Source organism: Drosophila santomea, chromosome 2L, assembly GCF_016746245.2.
Source record: "Drosophila santomea strain STO CAGO 1482 chromosome 2L, Prin_Dsan_1.1, whole genome shotgun sequence".
NCBI lineage: Eukaryota > Metazoa > Arthropoda > Insecta > Diptera > Drosophilidae > Drosophila > Drosophila santomea.
In genome coordinates this window covers 16,546,772-16,563,908 of record NC_053016.2, presented here as the reverse complement: position 1 = coordinate 16,563,908, position 17,137 = coordinate 16,546,772, and the positions used below count along the sequence as shown (strand labels likewise).

General features: G+C 45.8%; 4 protein-coding genes across 6 annotated transcripts; 2 read left to right on the top strand and 2 right to left on the bottom strand.

Moving 5' to 3' along the window:
- The first annotated feature begins 43 nt into the window (after positions 1–43).
- Positions 44–4,735, top strand: LOC120446795 (protein kintoun). Of its 2 annotated transcripts, none has more exons than XM_039627955.2 (5): positions 44–198; positions 1,473–2,905; positions 3,060–4,083; positions 4,144–4,276; positions 4,527–4,735. In XM_039627955.2, the coding sequence occupies exons 2-5, from the start codon at positions 1,675–1,677 to the stop codon at positions 4,677–4,679; spliced, it is 2,541 nt and encodes an 846-aa protein (XP_039483889.1). In that variant the 5' UTR covers positions 44–198; positions 1,473–1,674; the 3' UTR covers positions 4,680–4,735. The 2 variants fall into 2 exon arrangements, with proteins under 2 accessions (XP_039483889.1, XP_039483897.1); XM_039627963.2 differs by lacking the exon at positions 44–198 and adding an exon at positions 848–997.
- Positions 4,736–5,222: 487 nt separating this feature from the next.
- LOC120446784 (DNA polymerase zeta catalytic subunit) lies at positions 5,223–12,401 on the bottom strand. Of its 2 annotated transcripts, XM_039627933.2 has the most exons (12): positions 12,206–12,401; positions 11,917–12,146; positions 11,615–11,859; positions 11,313–11,560; positions 10,812–11,256; positions 10,627–10,743; positions 10,159–10,569; positions 10,013–10,097; positions 9,864–9,950; positions 7,160–9,805; positions 6,004–7,098; positions 5,223–5,945 (listed from the first exon to the last, which is right to left on the bottom strand). In XM_039627933.2, the coding sequence occupies exons 1-12, from the start codon at positions 12,335–12,337 to the stop codon at positions 5,330–5,332; spliced, it is 6,357 nt and encodes a 2,118-aa protein (XP_039483867.1). In that variant the 5' UTR covers positions 12,338–12,401; the 3' UTR covers positions 5,223–5,329. The 2 variants fall into 2 exon arrangements, with proteins under 2 accessions (XP_039483867.1, XP_039483878.1); XM_039627944.2 differs by lacking the exons at positions 11,313–11,560; positions 11,615–11,859; positions 11,917–12,146; positions 12,206–12,401 and having other exon boundaries at positions 10,808–10,961.
- Positions 12,402–12,900: 499 nt separating this feature from the next.
- Positions 12,901–14,206, top strand: LOC120458362 (glyceraldehyde-3-phosphate dehydrogenase 1). The gene has a single exon (XM_039645979.2). The coding sequence runs from the start codon at positions 12,975–12,977 to the stop codon at positions 13,971–13,973; it is 999 nt and encodes a 332-aa protein (XP_039501913.1). The 5' UTR covers positions 12,901–12,974; the 3' UTR covers positions 13,974–14,206.
- Positions 14,207–15,381: 1,175 nt separating this feature from the next.
- On the bottom strand, positions 15,382–16,440 carry LOC120458381. Its single transcript, XM_039646003.2, has 5 exons — positions 16,267–16,440; positions 16,125–16,204; positions 15,924–16,059; positions 15,613–15,865; positions 15,382–15,545 (listed from the first exon to the last, which is right to left on the bottom strand). The coding sequence occupies exons 1-4, from the start codon at positions 16,367–16,369 to the stop codon at positions 15,750–15,752; spliced, it is 435 nt and encodes a 144-aa protein (XP_039501937.1). The 5' UTR covers positions 16,370–16,440; the 3' UTR covers positions 15,382–15,545; positions 15,613–15,749.
- Between the last annotated feature and the right edge of the window lie 697 nt (positions 16,441–17,137).

Genomic DNA, 17,137 nt, shown 5'->3' with positions numbered 1-17,137 from the left:
TACATTTTCCAAATCCCATGAGTAGAAATACCAAAGCACTGCACACACACAAACACGAGCAGCCGGTCCAGCGGAAAAATTTCTAGAACGTCAAACTCGAACTTCATGAAAGCGTCTATTGAAAAAGAGCCCATTTAACAGACAAATATTGTATTTAGTGCCGTTGTGCCCACAAGAGCATAAGTAATTCCAGTTCAGGTGAGTGAATAGTGTCTAATTAAGCAGTGGAATGGCAGTGAGGAGTTTGCGGGCCATTAGTCTGTTGTCCTGTGTGAAATTAACTGATTAATCTGCTCGGTGCCATAGAATAAAACTAACCATTTGTATAGTTGGAGTTTTCATCTCAACTGCGACCGGTTTGTCCAGGAAATCAATGAGTTTCAGCTCGTATCGATCAAACGACAGTTTTTCCCCTCCCACAGCGCAGACATGTGTTTGGTCACGTAACTGTTATAATTTTCCTCGTTTTCCTCGGAGTGGGGATACACACGCCGTAGGGAATCATCTAACTGACCCCCTATTCGCCGCCCACCCAGCACATATATATGTACATATGTATTTAAGTTTGTAATATCAGTTGGCACACGCAATATGTACATATATCCATACATACATGTGTTTGTAGAGATGCGGTCGTTTATTGTACAATTAGTTGGGTTGCGCCAGAAATCGGATAATGTGTTGGGGCGCGGGGCGCAGGGGCGGCGGGGCAGAATCTCGCTAAACAAAAACAATTGGGGGCAAGTGGTTTTTTTCGCGCTTATCAAAAGGCCCTCCACTGCGCAGAGGGCGCTCTCTTTTTTGACTCGCGAGAGCCTCCAATATTTGCCGGCGTTTCGGGCGGTGCGCTCTCATTCTTATAAACACGCTCGTCGGGAAGGCATCGCACCAAAGCACGAAAAAAGAAAATAAAAATAAAGAAAACATCTACGCGTTCTTGTGTTTTAGAAACTACGCAGTTGGTTTATTTATTGGCTGACTTATAAAACTACTCGTGGTCAGTTTCTGGTCGTGTAGAATTTACACTCATCTGTATCTACTTACATAACGCCCATAATTCCGGCGGCTAGCCGGCGATTTTCGCGAGCGACCTTACTGCGTCATTGATTTAATTTTTGTTTGCTTATCTGCCGAATAGAATTTCATTATATTCAGCGGTGTTTGGTTACGAGTTAGTCAGGACCTAGGGCAACCTTGGGACCTGGTACTTCGCTTATCTCGGCTTCGATTGGAAAGTTTCCACAATTTCGCCAGGTTTCACAAGATTCAGTTATGCCCTGTAGGTTTATTTACAAAACGATAAAATAGCCAGGTATACATATACATACATATATATATACATGTATATGTTTGTAGTCGGAACAGAAAAACTAGTCAAACGTTCCAATCGACTGATAATTTAGGACCTGTCTTGTTGTTATTGCAGTTATACACACACGTAATAATCGGCTATATTTCATTTGTAATTTCAGAACCTTCCAGAAATAGAAACCAAACGCATTTGCCAAGGAAACGTGGCCCGAAACTGAGCAACCCTAAACAAATAAAAACAAACAAAAACAAAAACAAAGCCCGCCGAAGTGATAAGAAAATTGTTATTTGTGCAGTAAAAGTGCAAAGAAGAGGAGACCCGAAGAGATCCCTCCGTGAGTGAAGTGTGCCTGTGAGAAAGCTATGTCCGCATCCGCTGCCCGATCGCGTAATAAACAATCCAAACTTCGTGACGATGAGCAGCTCGACATAAGCAAGGACGAGTTCAACCGCATCCAGGAGGCCTTTGGCCAAGAGGAGTTCCGTAAGCTGTTCTTCGACTACGTGGAGGAGATCCAGGACCCTGAGAATCGCAAGATCTACGAGGAGGAGATCACCCAGCTGGAAAAGGAGCGTGGCGTGGAGGTGAGGTTCATCCACCCGAAGCCGGGATTCGTGATCAAGACCGCCTTAGATGGCGAGCTCAAGTGCTTCATCAACATCGCTGGCTCTGAGGAGATCGAGAGGCCCAAGAACGAGGTGGCCACGGATCCATCGAGTGGCAGCCGTGGCCTAAGCTGGTCCATTCCGATGGCCCAGACCTCGTCACGGGATGACTGCGACGCGAAAAACAACCACTGCAAGGTGTTCGACGTGGTCTTCCATCCCGACGCCCTTCACCTGGCCAAGCGGAACAAGCAGTTCCGGCAATGCCTCATCGATACTGCACTGGACGCAGTCGAGCGCGAGTACAAGGTCTCCCTGGATCGCGCCAACCTTAAATTCCCCAAGCTGGACTACAAGGGTATTCCCCGTCCCACTGTGATACGCAAGCTGGCCGACAATCCCACGGCCGAAGAGCAGGAGCCACATCCTCTGGCGCACATGTTCCCCACAAAGCCACCCGCTCCCGGGAAACCGGAGCCCCGCGTCCTGCCCATGAAAACAAAGCCCACTCCGGTGCCAGAGTTCACGGTGCCCAGATATTCAATCAAGCACAGCCACGACGTTGACTTGTCCGAGTACACGGACGAGCTGGATGCCAAGCTGCATGTGACCGTTCCTCGCTCCCTCGTCGTGGAGATCGAGCTTCCTCTGCTTCGTTCGACAGCCGAGTGCCAGCTGGACGTCACCTCTAAGTCCGTATACCTGTTCAGCGAACGGCAGGGAGCAAAGTACCGCCTGAAGCTGGACCTGCCCTTCTCTGTGGACGACAAGGCGGGCCAAGCCCGCTTCGACACGGACCTGCGTCGTTTGAGCATCACGTTACCTGTGGTCCGGAAAAGCACCAAGGAGGAAGCCCAGATGCACGACACCTTGCGCCACTTCAGCCGCGAGGACAGCGGCGTGGAGCTGCACTCCAACAGCGAATCGCCCGTGGAGGAGGATCCTGATGGAGAACTCAGCGATTCCAAGGCGGATATCTCTGAAATTTGTAAGTTTACCATTATTAATACGTTATTTAAAAGTCATTTATTGGGTTTTTTTCAAATAAATTTTATCGCAATTTGGTTAGTTAGTTAGTTTTCTTTTGCTTAAATACTATTACGTTGATTATTAATATGAATTAAATTGATGTGCCATCTTAGCCTCGCCCACTACTGCGGCTGTGCGCCTCGCTAACAGTCCGTTCCTGAAGAACTCCGTGCACTACCAACTGCCAAGCAAGTTTGATTGCAACGTGCTGGACAATGTGATGGCATTCGTGCTGCACGTGCCCAACGTTCAACCGGACTCCATTGAGCAGTTGAGAGAGCAGCGAAGCCTGCACCTACAGTTCGCTACCATCGGCAGTGGCTACTATCCCACCCACTACGCTTTTTACGTAGAACTGCCGGCGGAGCATGAGGTTTCCGCCATCGAGAGCGTGGAGGCGGAGGCCTGGGACAACAATGTAGTGCTCAAGCTGTGTCTGAGCTCGCAGAGCGAGACTCCGGCTAGCTATCTGGCCGGTCTGGATGCCACGGAGCTCAAAGAGTACCCAGTCCATGGGCAGTACAATGTAAAAAGCAGCGGAAAAGCAAACGCAAAGGAGAATGCTCCTCTCGATGTTAAATTCGTGCACAACCAGGAGGGCCAGGCCCTTAAGGTTACCATTCGCCCCGGCACAAAGGAGGAGGAAGAGAAGGGGGACCAGGATCAAGAGCCCGAAAGCGATAAGCAGCACCAGCAACAGTCGCAGAACAAGAAGGCCGGTAAAAAGCAACGGAAGAGGAACAAGAAGGAGCGCTCCCTATCAGAATCTGCCTGCGCAGATATGATCTTCCAGGAGCCACTGGCTAAAAATCCTGAGCTTCAGCCGAAGACTATGTTTAAGTTTCCGTCGCAGCGTAAGCAACGCAGCTACTCGGAGTGTAACGATAGCACCGGTGGCTCCCATCGCGGCATCCTTAAGCGATTCAGCCGCTATGGACCACGACCCTCGATGTCGGACAGCTGCTCCTCCATTGACGACTGCTCCTCGTACTCGTGTTCCGTGGACGCATCCGGAACCTCGCTGTTTTCTCATTCATTCGGCGGCATTCCCGAGGAGGACCGTTCGGATGCCGGGCTCTCGGAGAGCTGCAAGAAGACTGTTAGGTTTAATGATCACATCATGAAACAAGTGTTCCGGTAAGTACCAGTTATAACCCCTAAATGGTTCGCAATTTTATAATTTACTCAATCGCTCAGACTCGACTCCAGCATCCTGGGTCAACGCAAGAAGAACCAGAAGCGACGCGATCTCAAGCTGCGGGCTCAGCAGCGTCGCCTCAGCGAAGGGGATTCCGTCGACTACGAAGAGACACGGGGCTCTGCCCTCAAGGTGAGATCAAGATCTAGTTAATTAAGCGAATATCTCCGCCGTTAGGTTGTTAGCTTGCTAATTGAATTAGAGGCGATCAGCAAAATCGGGCAGTTTGGCTTTATTTTCGTCACCAGACATTAATATTGATCAAGTCTAAGACAATATTGACAATTAGTGTAAAAATATAACTTTATTATTTGGCAGTCTGGTGTGGGATATTAAATATGTACTTTCGCATAATACTAATAACGTGTACTCAAATTTACAGCAACAAGAAAATCAATCAAGAAACTGTAACAAGCCAAATGGCGGGTCCGTGCTCCACGACAGCGGACTGGATCTCACTGGAGCACCAGGTGCCCACAACAACCACAATGAATCGGAAGCTAAGAACGCCCTGATGTTTGAAATGGATGATTAAGATGTTATTTAAACCATAAATATATTCATATTTTTTGAGTGATTTAGATGCATGTTTTCAGAGTTTTTAAATGCTACCTATATGTTATCTAACGCTACGTTTTTTAATATTTATGCTGTAACTCCTTTTGTATCGAAGCAAATTGCTCAATTGAAAGAAATATACAAAATTGTATTAGGCAACACGAATCAGGGCTAAATCAGAAATCAAAATGTTAATGAACATCAAGTAATAAGTGTTATTTAATTCGGTTAATCATTGAAGCTGTTAACTTGAAAGATGAAATCCTACGCTGAACTGAAAAACCTATTATAGATTAATAATTTCATATTCATTCTCATTGAGGAACACAACTGATGTCTTACAAATTAGCAAACTGAAAGTTTTAAGTGAACATTAAGTGCTAATTTATTGGCTCCATGCTCAGCTCACATAACAATCATAACATGATACATTTAAACAATATCAATAGTTAACAATTCCTCTAGTATTAAACACAACAGAATCACCCAATGCATAAGTAGACTATAAGCTTTGTAAATGTTTAGAAGCAGTGGCTAAAGCAATGCATGTAATTTTAACTTTTATAAGCAAGCTGAAAGTTAAAATACATTACATCCCTAATGAATGATAAATCCTGTATATTGGCATTAGAAGTGGTATTCAAGAAGTTTGTGCCAGTGCTCGATTTGGTGGAGTTCTCTTCGCTTTCCTTCCAAGACGTACAGCACTGGGCAGTCGAGGGAGTCACACTGAAGGCTGCCCAGCCGTCCGCAACAAGCCTGACAGATCTGTCTGGTTAGTTGGTAACCTCTATCCAGGCGCGCTGTCTTATCTGATAGCACAACTACGCATTTGGTGGCGTTTTTCATGCAGGTTGTACAAATGCCTGCCTTGGTTTGACGGCCACAATCAATAACGCAGTTGGTGGTAGAGAAATACTGGGAAATGGTGGACTTGGCACCTCGTGCACCCGCTAATTCGTTGGCATTTCCTACGGCTGGCGTCAGGAGTAACTTCCTTGGCAGACTGGCAAACCAATCGTGGACATTGGCGCCTATGAGCAGCAGGCAGCGATTCAGCGGCGGAATAATTGCCTTGGTGATGTAGTAGATGGCGTTTATCTTATGACCCTCGTTGCCCAGGATGTCGTGCGGGCTGCGCACCAGACGGATTAGTTGCATGCCTGGCGGGCCGTTCACTATTATAAAAGGGACGCGTTCACCCCGACGAGGCACATGTCGTGGGTCTTTTTGCATCCATTTTCTGAAAAAAAGGGCTATGATACAATTTGGGGATAGCAAAGGAATATCGTCTAATTTACCGCGTGAGTTCTAGTGCTGGCACACAAGCCGTGGGCTTATAGCCATTAAGGCCCCTGAATTCTTTTGCGAAAATCAGGTCCTGCAGGTTGGCCTTGCCCGACAGAAGCTTTGTGAACTGCCGGCAGACGTACGCCTTGATCTTGCTGACGTCTTGCGTCTCAAACAATATGCGTAGCACCTTTTCCAGCATTTTGGCCACCGCCGGACACCCATCTCGCCGTACAGTTTCTATGCCCTTTGCTTCGTAAACGGGTTGCGCCTGGTCGGCTGTCTCGTACATATATCCCACGTAACGCTTCTTGGTCTGCAGAATGCAAGGTTGGTAGACCTTCTCCAGTTTTAGCTTCACTGGCTGTGGATTCATTTCGGTGACGGCCTTAGCGATCTCCTCACCGAGTCGAAAAGCTTCAGCTCGATTTCGACCAGGGACAAGAACGAACATCGAATCCGTATCCCCATAAACGACACGCACCTTCCACTCCTCGTTGTTCTCCACTAGTTTGATAGCACGCTCCAGGGTCTCCCGTCCTTTGGAAACTACAGTGTCACCCACTTCCACTGCAGGCATTCTGCCACTGAAGTTAGCTGCGGTGTACCCATAGGTGACATTGGCCATCAGTTTAAGGCCAAGCTGTCTTGAGTGAAGGATCCGTTGAAGTGCAGAGCTATCCTTATGGAGCTTCATCGACTGCTTGACCATTTGGCGCGTGTCCAAGATCTCGGTGAGCATGCGCGGCAAGATACCCTCGCGCACTTCGCGCTTCACAAATACAACGCCGCATGGCGAAACGGTAACCAGATCGTGCTCCAGTAGCTTCTGCAGCATCTGCCGTGAAACTCGAAGCTGCGATGCCCCAAATTCGAAGGGCGTACTACCGCCCAAGTGCTCTACTCTACCCAAGCATGTGGAGAAGCAGTAGTTGTAGGCAATGATCATGCTGGGATACAAGCTCTGGAAGTCAAGCACGATTAGTGGATCAGCATAGAATCGTGACTGCGGCTCCATTATTAGTGCCAAATACTCGGGGGCTCTCATATGAGCACGAGCCTGGACGCTGGGTGAAAGTGGCACCAGATTCTTTGGCTTGGCGATTCTATGAAGACAGAGAGATCATAAGAGTAGAATATTTTGTCCTTCTCAATGCTACCACCTACCTCAACATCATGCTTTCCACGCGAAACTGCGAGCCGCGCGATAGCACCTCGTAGAACTGAATACCAATGAGCTTGGCCATTTCGCTAGTCCGTCCCAGTAAGTCCAGCTGATCCAAAAGAGCCAAAGTGCCGCGCACTCGCTCCAAGTAATATTCCATTACTAGCCAGCGGGTGCAGGGCGAGGCGAACCATTCGGTGAGGGATTTGGGAGTGTGCCAGGGACATCGTTTATGTAAGATGTGATACATTACGTTTTCGAAGGTGTACGACGTCAATGCGATCTCAGATCGCATCAGACGCCATACGTCCAGCAGAATGCGACCGCAGAGTTTCATTTCAACATCCAAATCGGTGAACTGCTCCCGATCCTCGTCCACAAAGTCTCGGACCTTCTGTGTGGGCACTCGGGACAACAAGGGAGCGATGTTAAAGCACAGATGCTTGGCACGATCAATCACATAGCCCCAAGAAGACATCTCGATTTCGTAACCTGCAAATATATCCGCATCCCACCGTCCACACAAAGCCAACAATGCCTCAAACGCCTCCGCTTCATTGGTCACAACTTGCACCTCAATATCCCGATCTATACCATGTGAATGGCCTTCACTTAGCAAATCCTGGGCTGTATTCACCATTATATAGCCGCAGGCTTTGCTAGGAAGATTTTCATCCGGTAAACTGTGTTCGATAGCATAAAATAGACAACGAATCTCGTCGTGCATGGGATCTGGCTGTAGATCACCCCGCGTGGACACAAACACCTCTAAAGTTATGATTGTCAGATGGTTGCATTCAATGTCGGCTTTCGCCTGCTGCAGGTTCTCCAAATTAACCTTAAACCCGAACGTGTTGTCCATGGTGGCGTGGCTAAGTCCAAAGCTGACGTCGTGCTGCCTCTCCTGGCTACTACACTCTAGTTGTCGCAGAAAGGAACTACGATCTAGCTCCAACTGGACCGCGCTACTGGAGACGCTTTGTTCGCTAGACTGCGAGCTTGTTGGTTCTTCCTCCTGGTTTTCATTAAAGTTGAGCCTGGTTCCAGACTGAAGGCGATTCTTTCCGGTTTCCTTAGTTTTGATACTTATCGGGGTTGCCTTGCCTTTATTCTTAGCTTGGGACAAAGGTGTAAGGCTCAGACTGCAGTCGAATTCCTCACCAGCATCTTCATTCCCACTGCCGCCGTCGCCTTCCTCGGCCGGCAGCATCATAGTGATTTTCTGCCGTTTGATCTTAATGGGGCTATCTATGTCATCGGAAGACTTTTTGGGTTCCTCCCGCTGACGAAGAAGTTCTTTGGCTTTTAACCATATCTGGGCTTCTTGCCATGTGGGTGCTAGCTGTGCAGGCTCGATTGCTATTCTTTGTTTAGTGCTGAAGTACTCCCGTATTTTTTGTTCTCCCCGATGTCGTTGCAACATTGCCGGACCACCGATGGCTATCAGTTGTTGACGACGCCAGGAGGCTAGTCCACGATCATTTCCCAGTACGCTCTGGAAGGGTTCACAGTCATTTAGCTTGTTTCCTGGGATGTGGAGTACCAGGAAGCCCACCTCCGTTACCTTGCTCACATCGGAGGGATTGCTGTAGTAGGGCTTCTGGAACTCGTACTCGGGAATGTCCATTTTGCGGCTACCGCGAATTACCTCATCGTAGGATGGAGGCAGCTCCAAGGGAGTAATCACGAAGGAGTTACTATCGGGAGAAGGTGGAGCAGTCTTAGGAGAATCCATATTCATCTGGGGACTATCTAACACGTCACTGAAGACCGACGGACTGTTCACAATCAGAGAATGCTCATAGAAACTTCTCATTAGCTCTGGTGTGTTGCTTTCATTGCTTTTAGGACTCAGCTGAGGCGTGGTCTGGATCTCAGGGGGTCTTATTGCTGAACTAGGAGTTAATTGCTTAGTTAGCAACTCCGACCGAATGCTCCTTCGCAAGCGTTTCAAGTTGGGTGTTTTACGAAGTTTGGTGACTATATTATCGCTTTCAGTGTCGGACTCGATGGCCTCATCATCGCTTGTAGGATATGGGTTCTTCTCACTGGAGTTTGCCGAATCTTCAGAAGAAATAACAAATGGTTCCTGTGGAAAAAGTTCACTTTGTAACTTTTCATCACTGCCTTTTTGAGTTTTGAGATCATCCAACTTTTTAGAAACACAGTTTAGCTGCTGCTGGGGATTTTCTGGGTTAGTGGAAAAAACGTTTGTTGTTTGTTCTAATGCAACATTTTCGTTCAAACTAGTTTTAGTATTTTGTTGTGGACTGTGTGATGGTCTGGCTCTTGTTAGAGGTCTACCACGACCTCTACCTCTACCACGTGACTTAGTTTTTTCTATTTCGCTGAAACACTCATCGGGACTCTGGCATGGTTGAAGCTCAACGAAACCACTTCCTTCTGATCTGTGGGACTCCATCTTATAGGATGCCTCACACCCAACCATGGGTAGATTATCTTTAACTTGATGACGAGTACTCCTTCGCGGCTTCTTAACCTCTTCTTCTGGTGGTAGTTGCTTGCCGTCAGCTGATTCGAACATGTCGGACAAACAAGGATTTCTGTCCCTCGGTGTAAGGGAACAAATAATGTGTGTTTTGTCCAGATTGCGAGTAGATCGTCTCCTACTACTAACAGGAGTACAACTATCAGGAAAACAATAATATAAAATGTCTTGCCGTATAGAATATAAGTTAACCATACTCGTTCTTTAAGAGCACAAAACTGTCCTCAACACTTTTTCGTCGTAGCTCCGACATGGCAACTTTCTTGCGCAAAGAGATTTCTGGACTAGAAACAAAATGTTCGTCATCAAAAGCCCTACATATGAAGAAAACAAAGAATTTGATTACCGAAGTTGTCCCGATCCTGGTCCTTGGTCTAGCTGCAAACTGAGGCGTGGATTAGACGCTCTCCCTGTGAAGTCATCGTTGCTTTCTGCAATTAGTTATGATTTATGAAAGTCTACTTCTAAGTAGAAGTTCTATGTTCTACCCACTCTTTGCTGAACTGCTTCCAATAGTCAAAGCCAGCGGGGCATATTTCTTGGCCGCACTAGTTTTCGGAGTACGTGGCGATTTGGGAAGGCTTTTCTGACCTTTCGGGGTTGTTGGAGTCTTTGGAGGACTCGACTTTGGCTTAGAACTGCCCGATTTAATGGGTGTTCTCTGTAAGCGATCATCAGCACCATCGACTTGCGGCAATTTAGTGGATGCTTCTAGTTCCTTTGATTCAGCAGGTTCCAACTGACTTTGAGTTAGCTTAAGCAACAGCTCATCTACATCGTCGAGGGCGGTGGAGTAGTCATGTCGGGTTTCTTGGTCTGCATCCTCGTCGGTGTCACAATCTTCGTCGAAGTGACCTGCAGCAGCTGCAGTCTCCTTGTGTAACAACTCGGGTTTCAGTTCGACTACAAAAAAAGATCAGTATAATCAATTCAGAACAAAAAACTCCATAAAGCACTCACAATTTTTATGTTGCGACAAAGGAGCCAATGAACTGTCTAGATCCACATGGGATTCATTTTCATTCTGCTCCTCCAGCAGCTGCAACGCATCCAAAAGTTCCAAATCCTCCTCCCTCACTGAAGCAAAAATAACGATTCGTTAATTATCAAAAAGTAAGTTTCAGTTTTGGCAACCGTTTACCCACAGGTGGCATCATGGGGTATCGCTCCATGAGGCTGTGTAAGGCTTAGAATTAGTTCCTCATCCACTAGAGTTTCGTCCATGTAATCGGACTCATCCTTGGGGGTTGACAGGCTGACATTGCTGCTGTTTCTGCAGCTAACATGGTTTTGTATAAAAGAAGCATTAACCAAAAGATGCTGCTGATCCTGTGAGCACTCCTCCGGATAAACGGCGTTGGCTAGAAGTTTTTGCAAGTTGAACGTGCGTTTCTGGGCCTTTGTGCCGGGCAATGTGGTCTGCATGGTTACATTAGCAAGGGTTGTCTGATCTGACAACGTTTGCTCGGACAGCGTGGACTGCTCCAGTGTCATCAGCTTGCTCTCCAAAGCGGTGCGGTAGAAGATATCGCTCTCGGCAATTTCAATCTGATGACGCTCTTGTGTTGGCGGTAATTCCAGAATTGGCACCTACAATGAAAAGAAGGCTGTAGGATCTATCAATACAACATAGATTCCCGGATTACCGCTTGGGCCTTCTCGGCATCGTCAGCATCGGTGTGCTTCTCGACAAGTTTTTGTCGGCGCAGTTTCTCATCATTCCAGATGGCCTCAATGCCTGGGTTAGTGTGATTGCTCTTGCTCTTTGCCACCAGCTGGAACCGATTCAGTATGAAGTTTGAGCTGACATCCACCTCTAAGGCACTGCAGGCCATTTTCTTCGCGCTTATGAGGTCCAGCAGCTGCGCTGGCTTGACATTCGCGTAGGGGATTTCTAAAGGGTAGACAGGTAAGTTTGCAACTTGAAGAGATTATGTACCCAGCTTACCCTCATCGTCATGGCTGCGTCGGAACTTGAGAACCTCCAGCGGGACATGCACATAGCTCATCCCGTACAGATTGTAGTCGATCATAAACTGCAAGATATAGGGCACATGTGACTCGTGCGGACTGAAGTTTTTGCTCAGGATAGCACCGCTTTGGAGAAGGTTGGCGGCGCGGCGAACGAACCGGGGATTGAACATGTAGATCTTGAGGAACTGGTGTTCCGCGCGATGGTAGCCATAGAAGGGTCTGCAAAGGTATGTCGGCTAAAGATTTACACCAAGAAGACGTTTAGGAAGAACTCACATGCCTTTGACCAACTGAATTTTGAACACATGCTGGGCGTTGGAGCTGCCTTGACCCAGGGATATGTTGATGGCCTTGTCTAGGTGCATGGCTATCTGCAGAATGCCCCGCTCCAGGCACTCAAAATCCCTCTTGTCATACGGAATGTAGAAATAGGGGAACACGCCGTGTACATGCATGCAGGTTTTCTGGCCTCTGGAGTTGCCGCCAAAAACCCGAATCACTGGCACCTGTAATAAAATAGATCGTTATCCCAGTCTTTCAAGAGTGGTGAAATAGAACGGCTCACCCGCTTGATCTCTTTGCCGCGCAGCTCCGAATAGCAAGGATCCATGCCGAACTGCGGCTTCTCCATATAGAAATCCGCGATGACGAGGCGGACGGAGTATACTCCGTCGATTCCCTCTGCTGCGGCTGCCATTTCGAATAATACATAGATTTGTTCTCGCGGAGATATTTGTTTTCAATTCAATTTAAATTAGAGTGACCCAGAATCGAAAAAACATCGGTCTATCGATTGTTGCTATATGAATTCAAACTGAATAAATGCATGCAACATAAAATAATTAAAAAAAAAAATTTTAATTTAAAAGCATATATTTAGAATTGAACTGCTTAAGAAAAAAATTGTTATAAATAAATAGCATCTTAAGGCCCTAATGCAATATGAAGTAGTTTTATACTTTTACTTTTTTATAAATTATTCCGAAATTTTAAAAAGTATCCTCTTACTAAGATCTTACAGTCAATGCATATCTCCAGTTGTTTTGTACCTGTGACCTTCAAGCAGTCAAACCCTTTATATGAATGCCTTATCATAATTTTCCAAAATAATTAAAAGTTTTAAATTCGAATCTAATCGATTTATTTCAGGCTAAACTTAATTGAAGTGTGACCTTCGCAGTCCGCTGGCAAAATACACACCTACCCACCGTCACCCCCGCAGGAACCAACACATAGTTTGCGAAAAAAGCTCCAGAAAAAGGAAAAAGCGGCAGTCGTAATAGCGAACTGAAACTGAACGAGAGGAAAAGTGAATAGGCAGCAGAAACTCAACCATGTCGAAGATTGGAATTAACGGATTTGGCCGCATCGGCCGTCTGGTGCTCCGCGCCGCCATCGATAAGGGCGCCTCTGTGGTGGCCGTCAACGATCCCTTCATCGATGTCAACTACATGGTGTATCTCTTCAAATTCGACTCGACTCACGGTCGTTTCAAGGGCACCGTTGCGGCTGAGGGCGGATTCCTGGTGGTGAACGGCCAGAAGATCACCGTGTTCAGCGAACGCGACCCCGCCAACATCAACTGGGCCAGCGCTGGAGCCGAGTATGTGGTGGAGTCCACCGGAGTGTTCACCACCATCGACAAGGCGTCCACCCACTTGAAGGGCGGTGCCAAGAAGGTCATCATCTCGGCCCCATCCGCCGATGCGCCCATGTTCGTGTGCGGTGTAAACCTGGACGCCTACAGCCCCGACATGAAGGTGGTCTCCAACGCCTCGTGCACCACCAACTGCCTGGCTCCCCTGGCCAAGGTCATCAATGACAACTTCGAGATCGTCGAGGGTCTGATGACCACCGTGCACGCCACCACTGCCACCCAGAAGACCGTCGACGGTCCCTCTGGCAAACTGTGGCGCGATGGACGTGGCGCCGCCCAGAACATCATCCCGGCCGCCACCGGAGCCGCCAAGGCTGTGGGCAAGGTGATCCCGGCCCTGAATGGAAAGCTGACCGGCATGGCTTTCCGCGTTCCCACTCCCAATGTCTCCGTGGTGGACCTTACTGTCCGCCTGGGCAAGGGAGCCAGCTATGACGAAATCAAGGCTAAGGTCGAGGAGGCCTCCAAGGGACCCCTGAAGGGAATCCTGGGCTACACCGACGAGGAGGTGGTCTCCACCGACTTCCTCAGCGACACCCATTCGTCGGTCTTCGACGCCAAGGCTGGCATTTCGCTGAACGACAAGTTCGTCAAGCTTATCTCGTGGTACGACAACGAGTTCGGTTACTCCAACCGCGTCATCGACCTCATCAAGTATATGCAGAGCAAGGACTAAACGCCACTATCGTACAAATCCGGGGCCCAGCAGCTGGTCAGGAATCACTGTTGCATAATCCAAAAGGCGCGCAATTCAAATTGCTTTTCTTGGTTAGCTCTTAAAGTTACCATTCAAATGCACAAAATAGCCATAACTACGCAAAACTATTTATTGTTGTTAAATAAAGTATCGCCCTGTTACTGTATTTAAATGCCAGCTATTTAAAAAATAAAACTTGTGCATAGAATGAACTTTGCTTGTGTAAGCCCAAGGGCGTGTGAAGGTTAGGGCATCGACAGATAGACTTGCTGAGATATGCAATATATACGTAAAAAGTATCTCTGCTTCGCCTGGGAGCCACGCAAAACTCAAAGGAACGACGTTTCTATTTATGTACATATGTTGTTGCCAATTCTGGGAGTCTGCAATTCACAGATAACAAACATATACATATTTTCTTATCGCTGCACTTTGAAACCTGTGCGGATGCTGTTTGTTTGCCTTTGATTCTTCGGCAAAACAACAACATATGTATATATATAAAACATATAATTGAACTCAGCCTATATATACATAAATGTTTTCTTTTTTTTTTGGTGGAATGTTTTGTTGCCATATATCGACCTGCATTCTTTTACAAAGCTGCATTTTTATGAGTATAACCAAGGTCATGGAAGGTCATATGCTGTTTTGTACATAGCTTTTCCGCATTTCAGAATCGAATCGATTAGTATCAGCCAGGGCTGCAAAGCGCGGGATATTTGAAAATGCTGTCATTCCAAACACTTTAGTCGAGTTCCTCCACTATCAAAATAGAATACAAATTGGAAAAACAAATAGTAAAATGACAGCAAACATTCACGCATTTTTCAATTGAGGGCAAAATATAATAATTTATAAATATAATAAAATTTAAAACAATCTAAACATTTTGGGCGTGGACGTTTTGGCGGTTTGTGGGAGTTAAACGGCTATATAAAGATGGCGAACCAAGTAAAAAAATTATTTCAGTTTTCTTTTTTATGATCTTACAAATATTTTAGAAATATAATAAAACCGTTCAAGATGTAGTCCACAATAATAAATATAATTATTGCAGATTTAACAAAGCGATAAGCGTTAATAAAGACAGTATATAACTTATTCGTAGATGTGTACGTGTTTTTAATAAACTCACGATTGGCACAAACCAAATTCCATTCCAAATGCATCATATGTAATTTACAAAAATACTTTTGATTTGCATGTCGGGATACGTCGGTGGAAGCACATCCTTGATCATCCTTCGAAAGGCCTTTTGCACCGCATCTATCGACATTCCAAGGCAGCCTGAATGTAGTTTTTAATTTAATAAAAACATTTGCTTTTTCTACGATGAGGGAATGTTATTAAAAATTGGGTAAACGGATTGGGGGACGTGGCCTACCTTTGTGGCACAGAGGATGAGGACTGCGCTAGTGATGATGTGTATGGCCGCAAAGTGAATTCCAAAACTTTAGGATATCTCTGATTCGAAATTAGTTGTGCCCGTTTTTGAACTTTTACCTCGCTTCAGTTGCGGTTAAGTTTTTAAAGTAGCAGTGCATCCTACTACATATATATTATTATTTTAAATCATCAATAAATTTTTCTAAACTCTAGAAAAGGTGTAATTTACCCTGAAGAAATGATAAGAAATCACATAGATCTAGGTTTGATTCAAATAGCTCATAATAAGCTTTTACATTCAAGCTATCTAATCTTCCTTTAATAATGTTTGTTTTCATATTGCAAGTGATAACAATCTCTATATATCTATATGTGATTAATGAAATCCTTCTTGTCGGACAAGGTGGTATATGCAGGTGGCCCCTCCTTGCGCATCCTGTCGAAAGCCTTTTGCACCGAGTACAAGGCGCAGCCAAGATAGACTGAAAGTGCAGGATTTAGTTTAAATAGCTGCTTAATTTCTGTGTGCTAACTCCCTACCTGTGAACGGAACCACCATCGCCGGTATGAATATCCACTCTCTTCCCTGGACTATCAGTATAATGAGCAGGTAAACCATCAAGTACATAAAGAATCCTGTGGTTATCATCCACGGCACAAAAAACTTGTGCCTTTGCTGTGTTGCGCAAAGAGATAAGAGATACATAAGATAATGCACAGGGCACTGTCCACTTCACTTACCTTTACAGCTCCCACTATGAGAACTAGGCTGCCCAATATCTGCAGAGACGAAATGTGTATTCCCAGTTCGTAGAGGCCCTCTAAAACGAAACAACACTATGCATCGCAAAGATCTCTCAGAATAGTGTGTATATACGCCTACGTCTCCAGAAGTAATCGTCCATTAAAGCCAAATAGGTTATGGCAAAGGCTATGGACAGGCAGCCCGAGCAGATGATTCCTCCTTTGGTGTCCAGCTTCAACATGTTTCCGATCCCACAGGGAACCTGGCAGACTGCTGATTATTTCACAACTGATTGGTAGTACCCGTGGTAGTGAGTAGTTGGATGAGCAAGCTTTTGCCGCAGACCTTATCTTATCTTGCTGTAGCTCCACCATCGCACTACCAACCATTGAAAACCTTTGTTCGTTAGTGTATAATTTTATTTTTTATTGAAGGATTTGCTTATTATTGCTTCGACTGGCCAGCAAGCTGAGCCTTCCACGCGGGCTTTTCAATGGGGTCCCAGCTATTTGGCTACACCATTTTACAATGATATATGATCTCGAGTCGATTACTTTAAATAATGCAATGAAATTGATTAGCTAACAAATTGAGTGGCGAGTGTGCTAAAATTTGTTAATTGTAAAATTTGTAACATGCATTTTTACTATTTGGTTTTCTTGCATCTTTAACTAGTATAATTAGGTATAAAAAAATGTTACTGCAATAGCGCCTTGCACCCCACCCACGGCATTGCTTCATATGTATTGATGTATAATTATTCGATTTTCAGTTAACTCGCTTTATAAACTGCAAAATGTAGCATATTTTAGAAAACTTTCGAGGCGTAATTCTGCGTGAGAATTGTTTAATTTGAGTTAAGTGGCGGTAGATTAGTTAAGGTAGACTTTAGAAACGGCAAACTTCGCCTTCCCCTGGTGTTATCAAGTTAGTCAAGATATATAAAAATACGTAGGTTATAACATTCGATTAGTACAAGTAGGTATGTATAAATATATAAAAAGTACAC

What these genes read in the sequence shown, in the direction of transcription:
- LOC120446795 (XM_039627955.2), top strand. Translation starts at nt 1,675, where the DNA reads ATGTCCGCATCCGCTGCCCGATCGCGTAATAAACAATCCAAACTTCGT. An exon ending in GGCGGATATCTCTGAAATTT is followed by an intron (nt 2,906 to 3,059) that starts GTAAGTTTACCA and finishes GTGCCATCTTAG; the next exon opens with CCTCGCCCACTACTGCGGCT. An exon ending in ATCATGAAACAAGTGTTCCG is followed by an intron (nt 4,084 to 4,143) that starts GTAAGTACCAGT and finishes TCAATCGCTCAG; the next exon opens with ACTCGACTCCAGCATCCTGG.
- LOC120458381 (XM_039646003.2), bottom strand. Translation starts at nt 16,369, where the DNA reads ATGTTGAAGCTGGACACCAAAGGAGGAATCATCTGCTCGGGCTGCCTG. An exon ending in GGACGATTACTTCTGGAGAC is followed by an intron (nt 16,205 to 16,266) that starts GTAGGCGTATAT and finishes GTTTCGTTTTAG; the next exon opens with AGGGCCTCTACGAACTGGGA. An exon ending in GATGGTGGTTCCGTTCACAG is followed by an intron (nt 15,866 to 15,923) that starts GTAGGGAGTTAG and finishes CTGCACTTTCAG; the next exon opens with TCTATCTTGGCTGCGCCTTG.
- LOC120458362 (XM_039645979.2), top strand. Translation starts at nt 12,975, where the DNA reads ATGTCGAAGATTGGAATTAACGGATTTGGCCGCATCGGCCGTCTGGTG.
- LOC120446784 (XM_039627933.2), bottom strand. Translation starts at nt 12,337, where the DNA reads ATGGCAGCCGCAGCAGAGGGAATCGACGGAGTATACTCCGTCCGCCTC. An exon ending in ACGCAGCCATGACGATGAGG is followed by an intron (nt 11,561 to 11,614) that starts GTAAGCTGGGTA and finishes TCTACCCTTTAG; the next exon opens with AAATCCCCTACGCGAATGTC. An exon ending in TGGAAGCAGTTCAGCAAAGA is followed by an intron (nt 10,098 to 10,158) that starts GTGGGTAGAACA and finishes AACTAATTGCAG; the next exon opens with AAAGCAACGATGACTTCACA.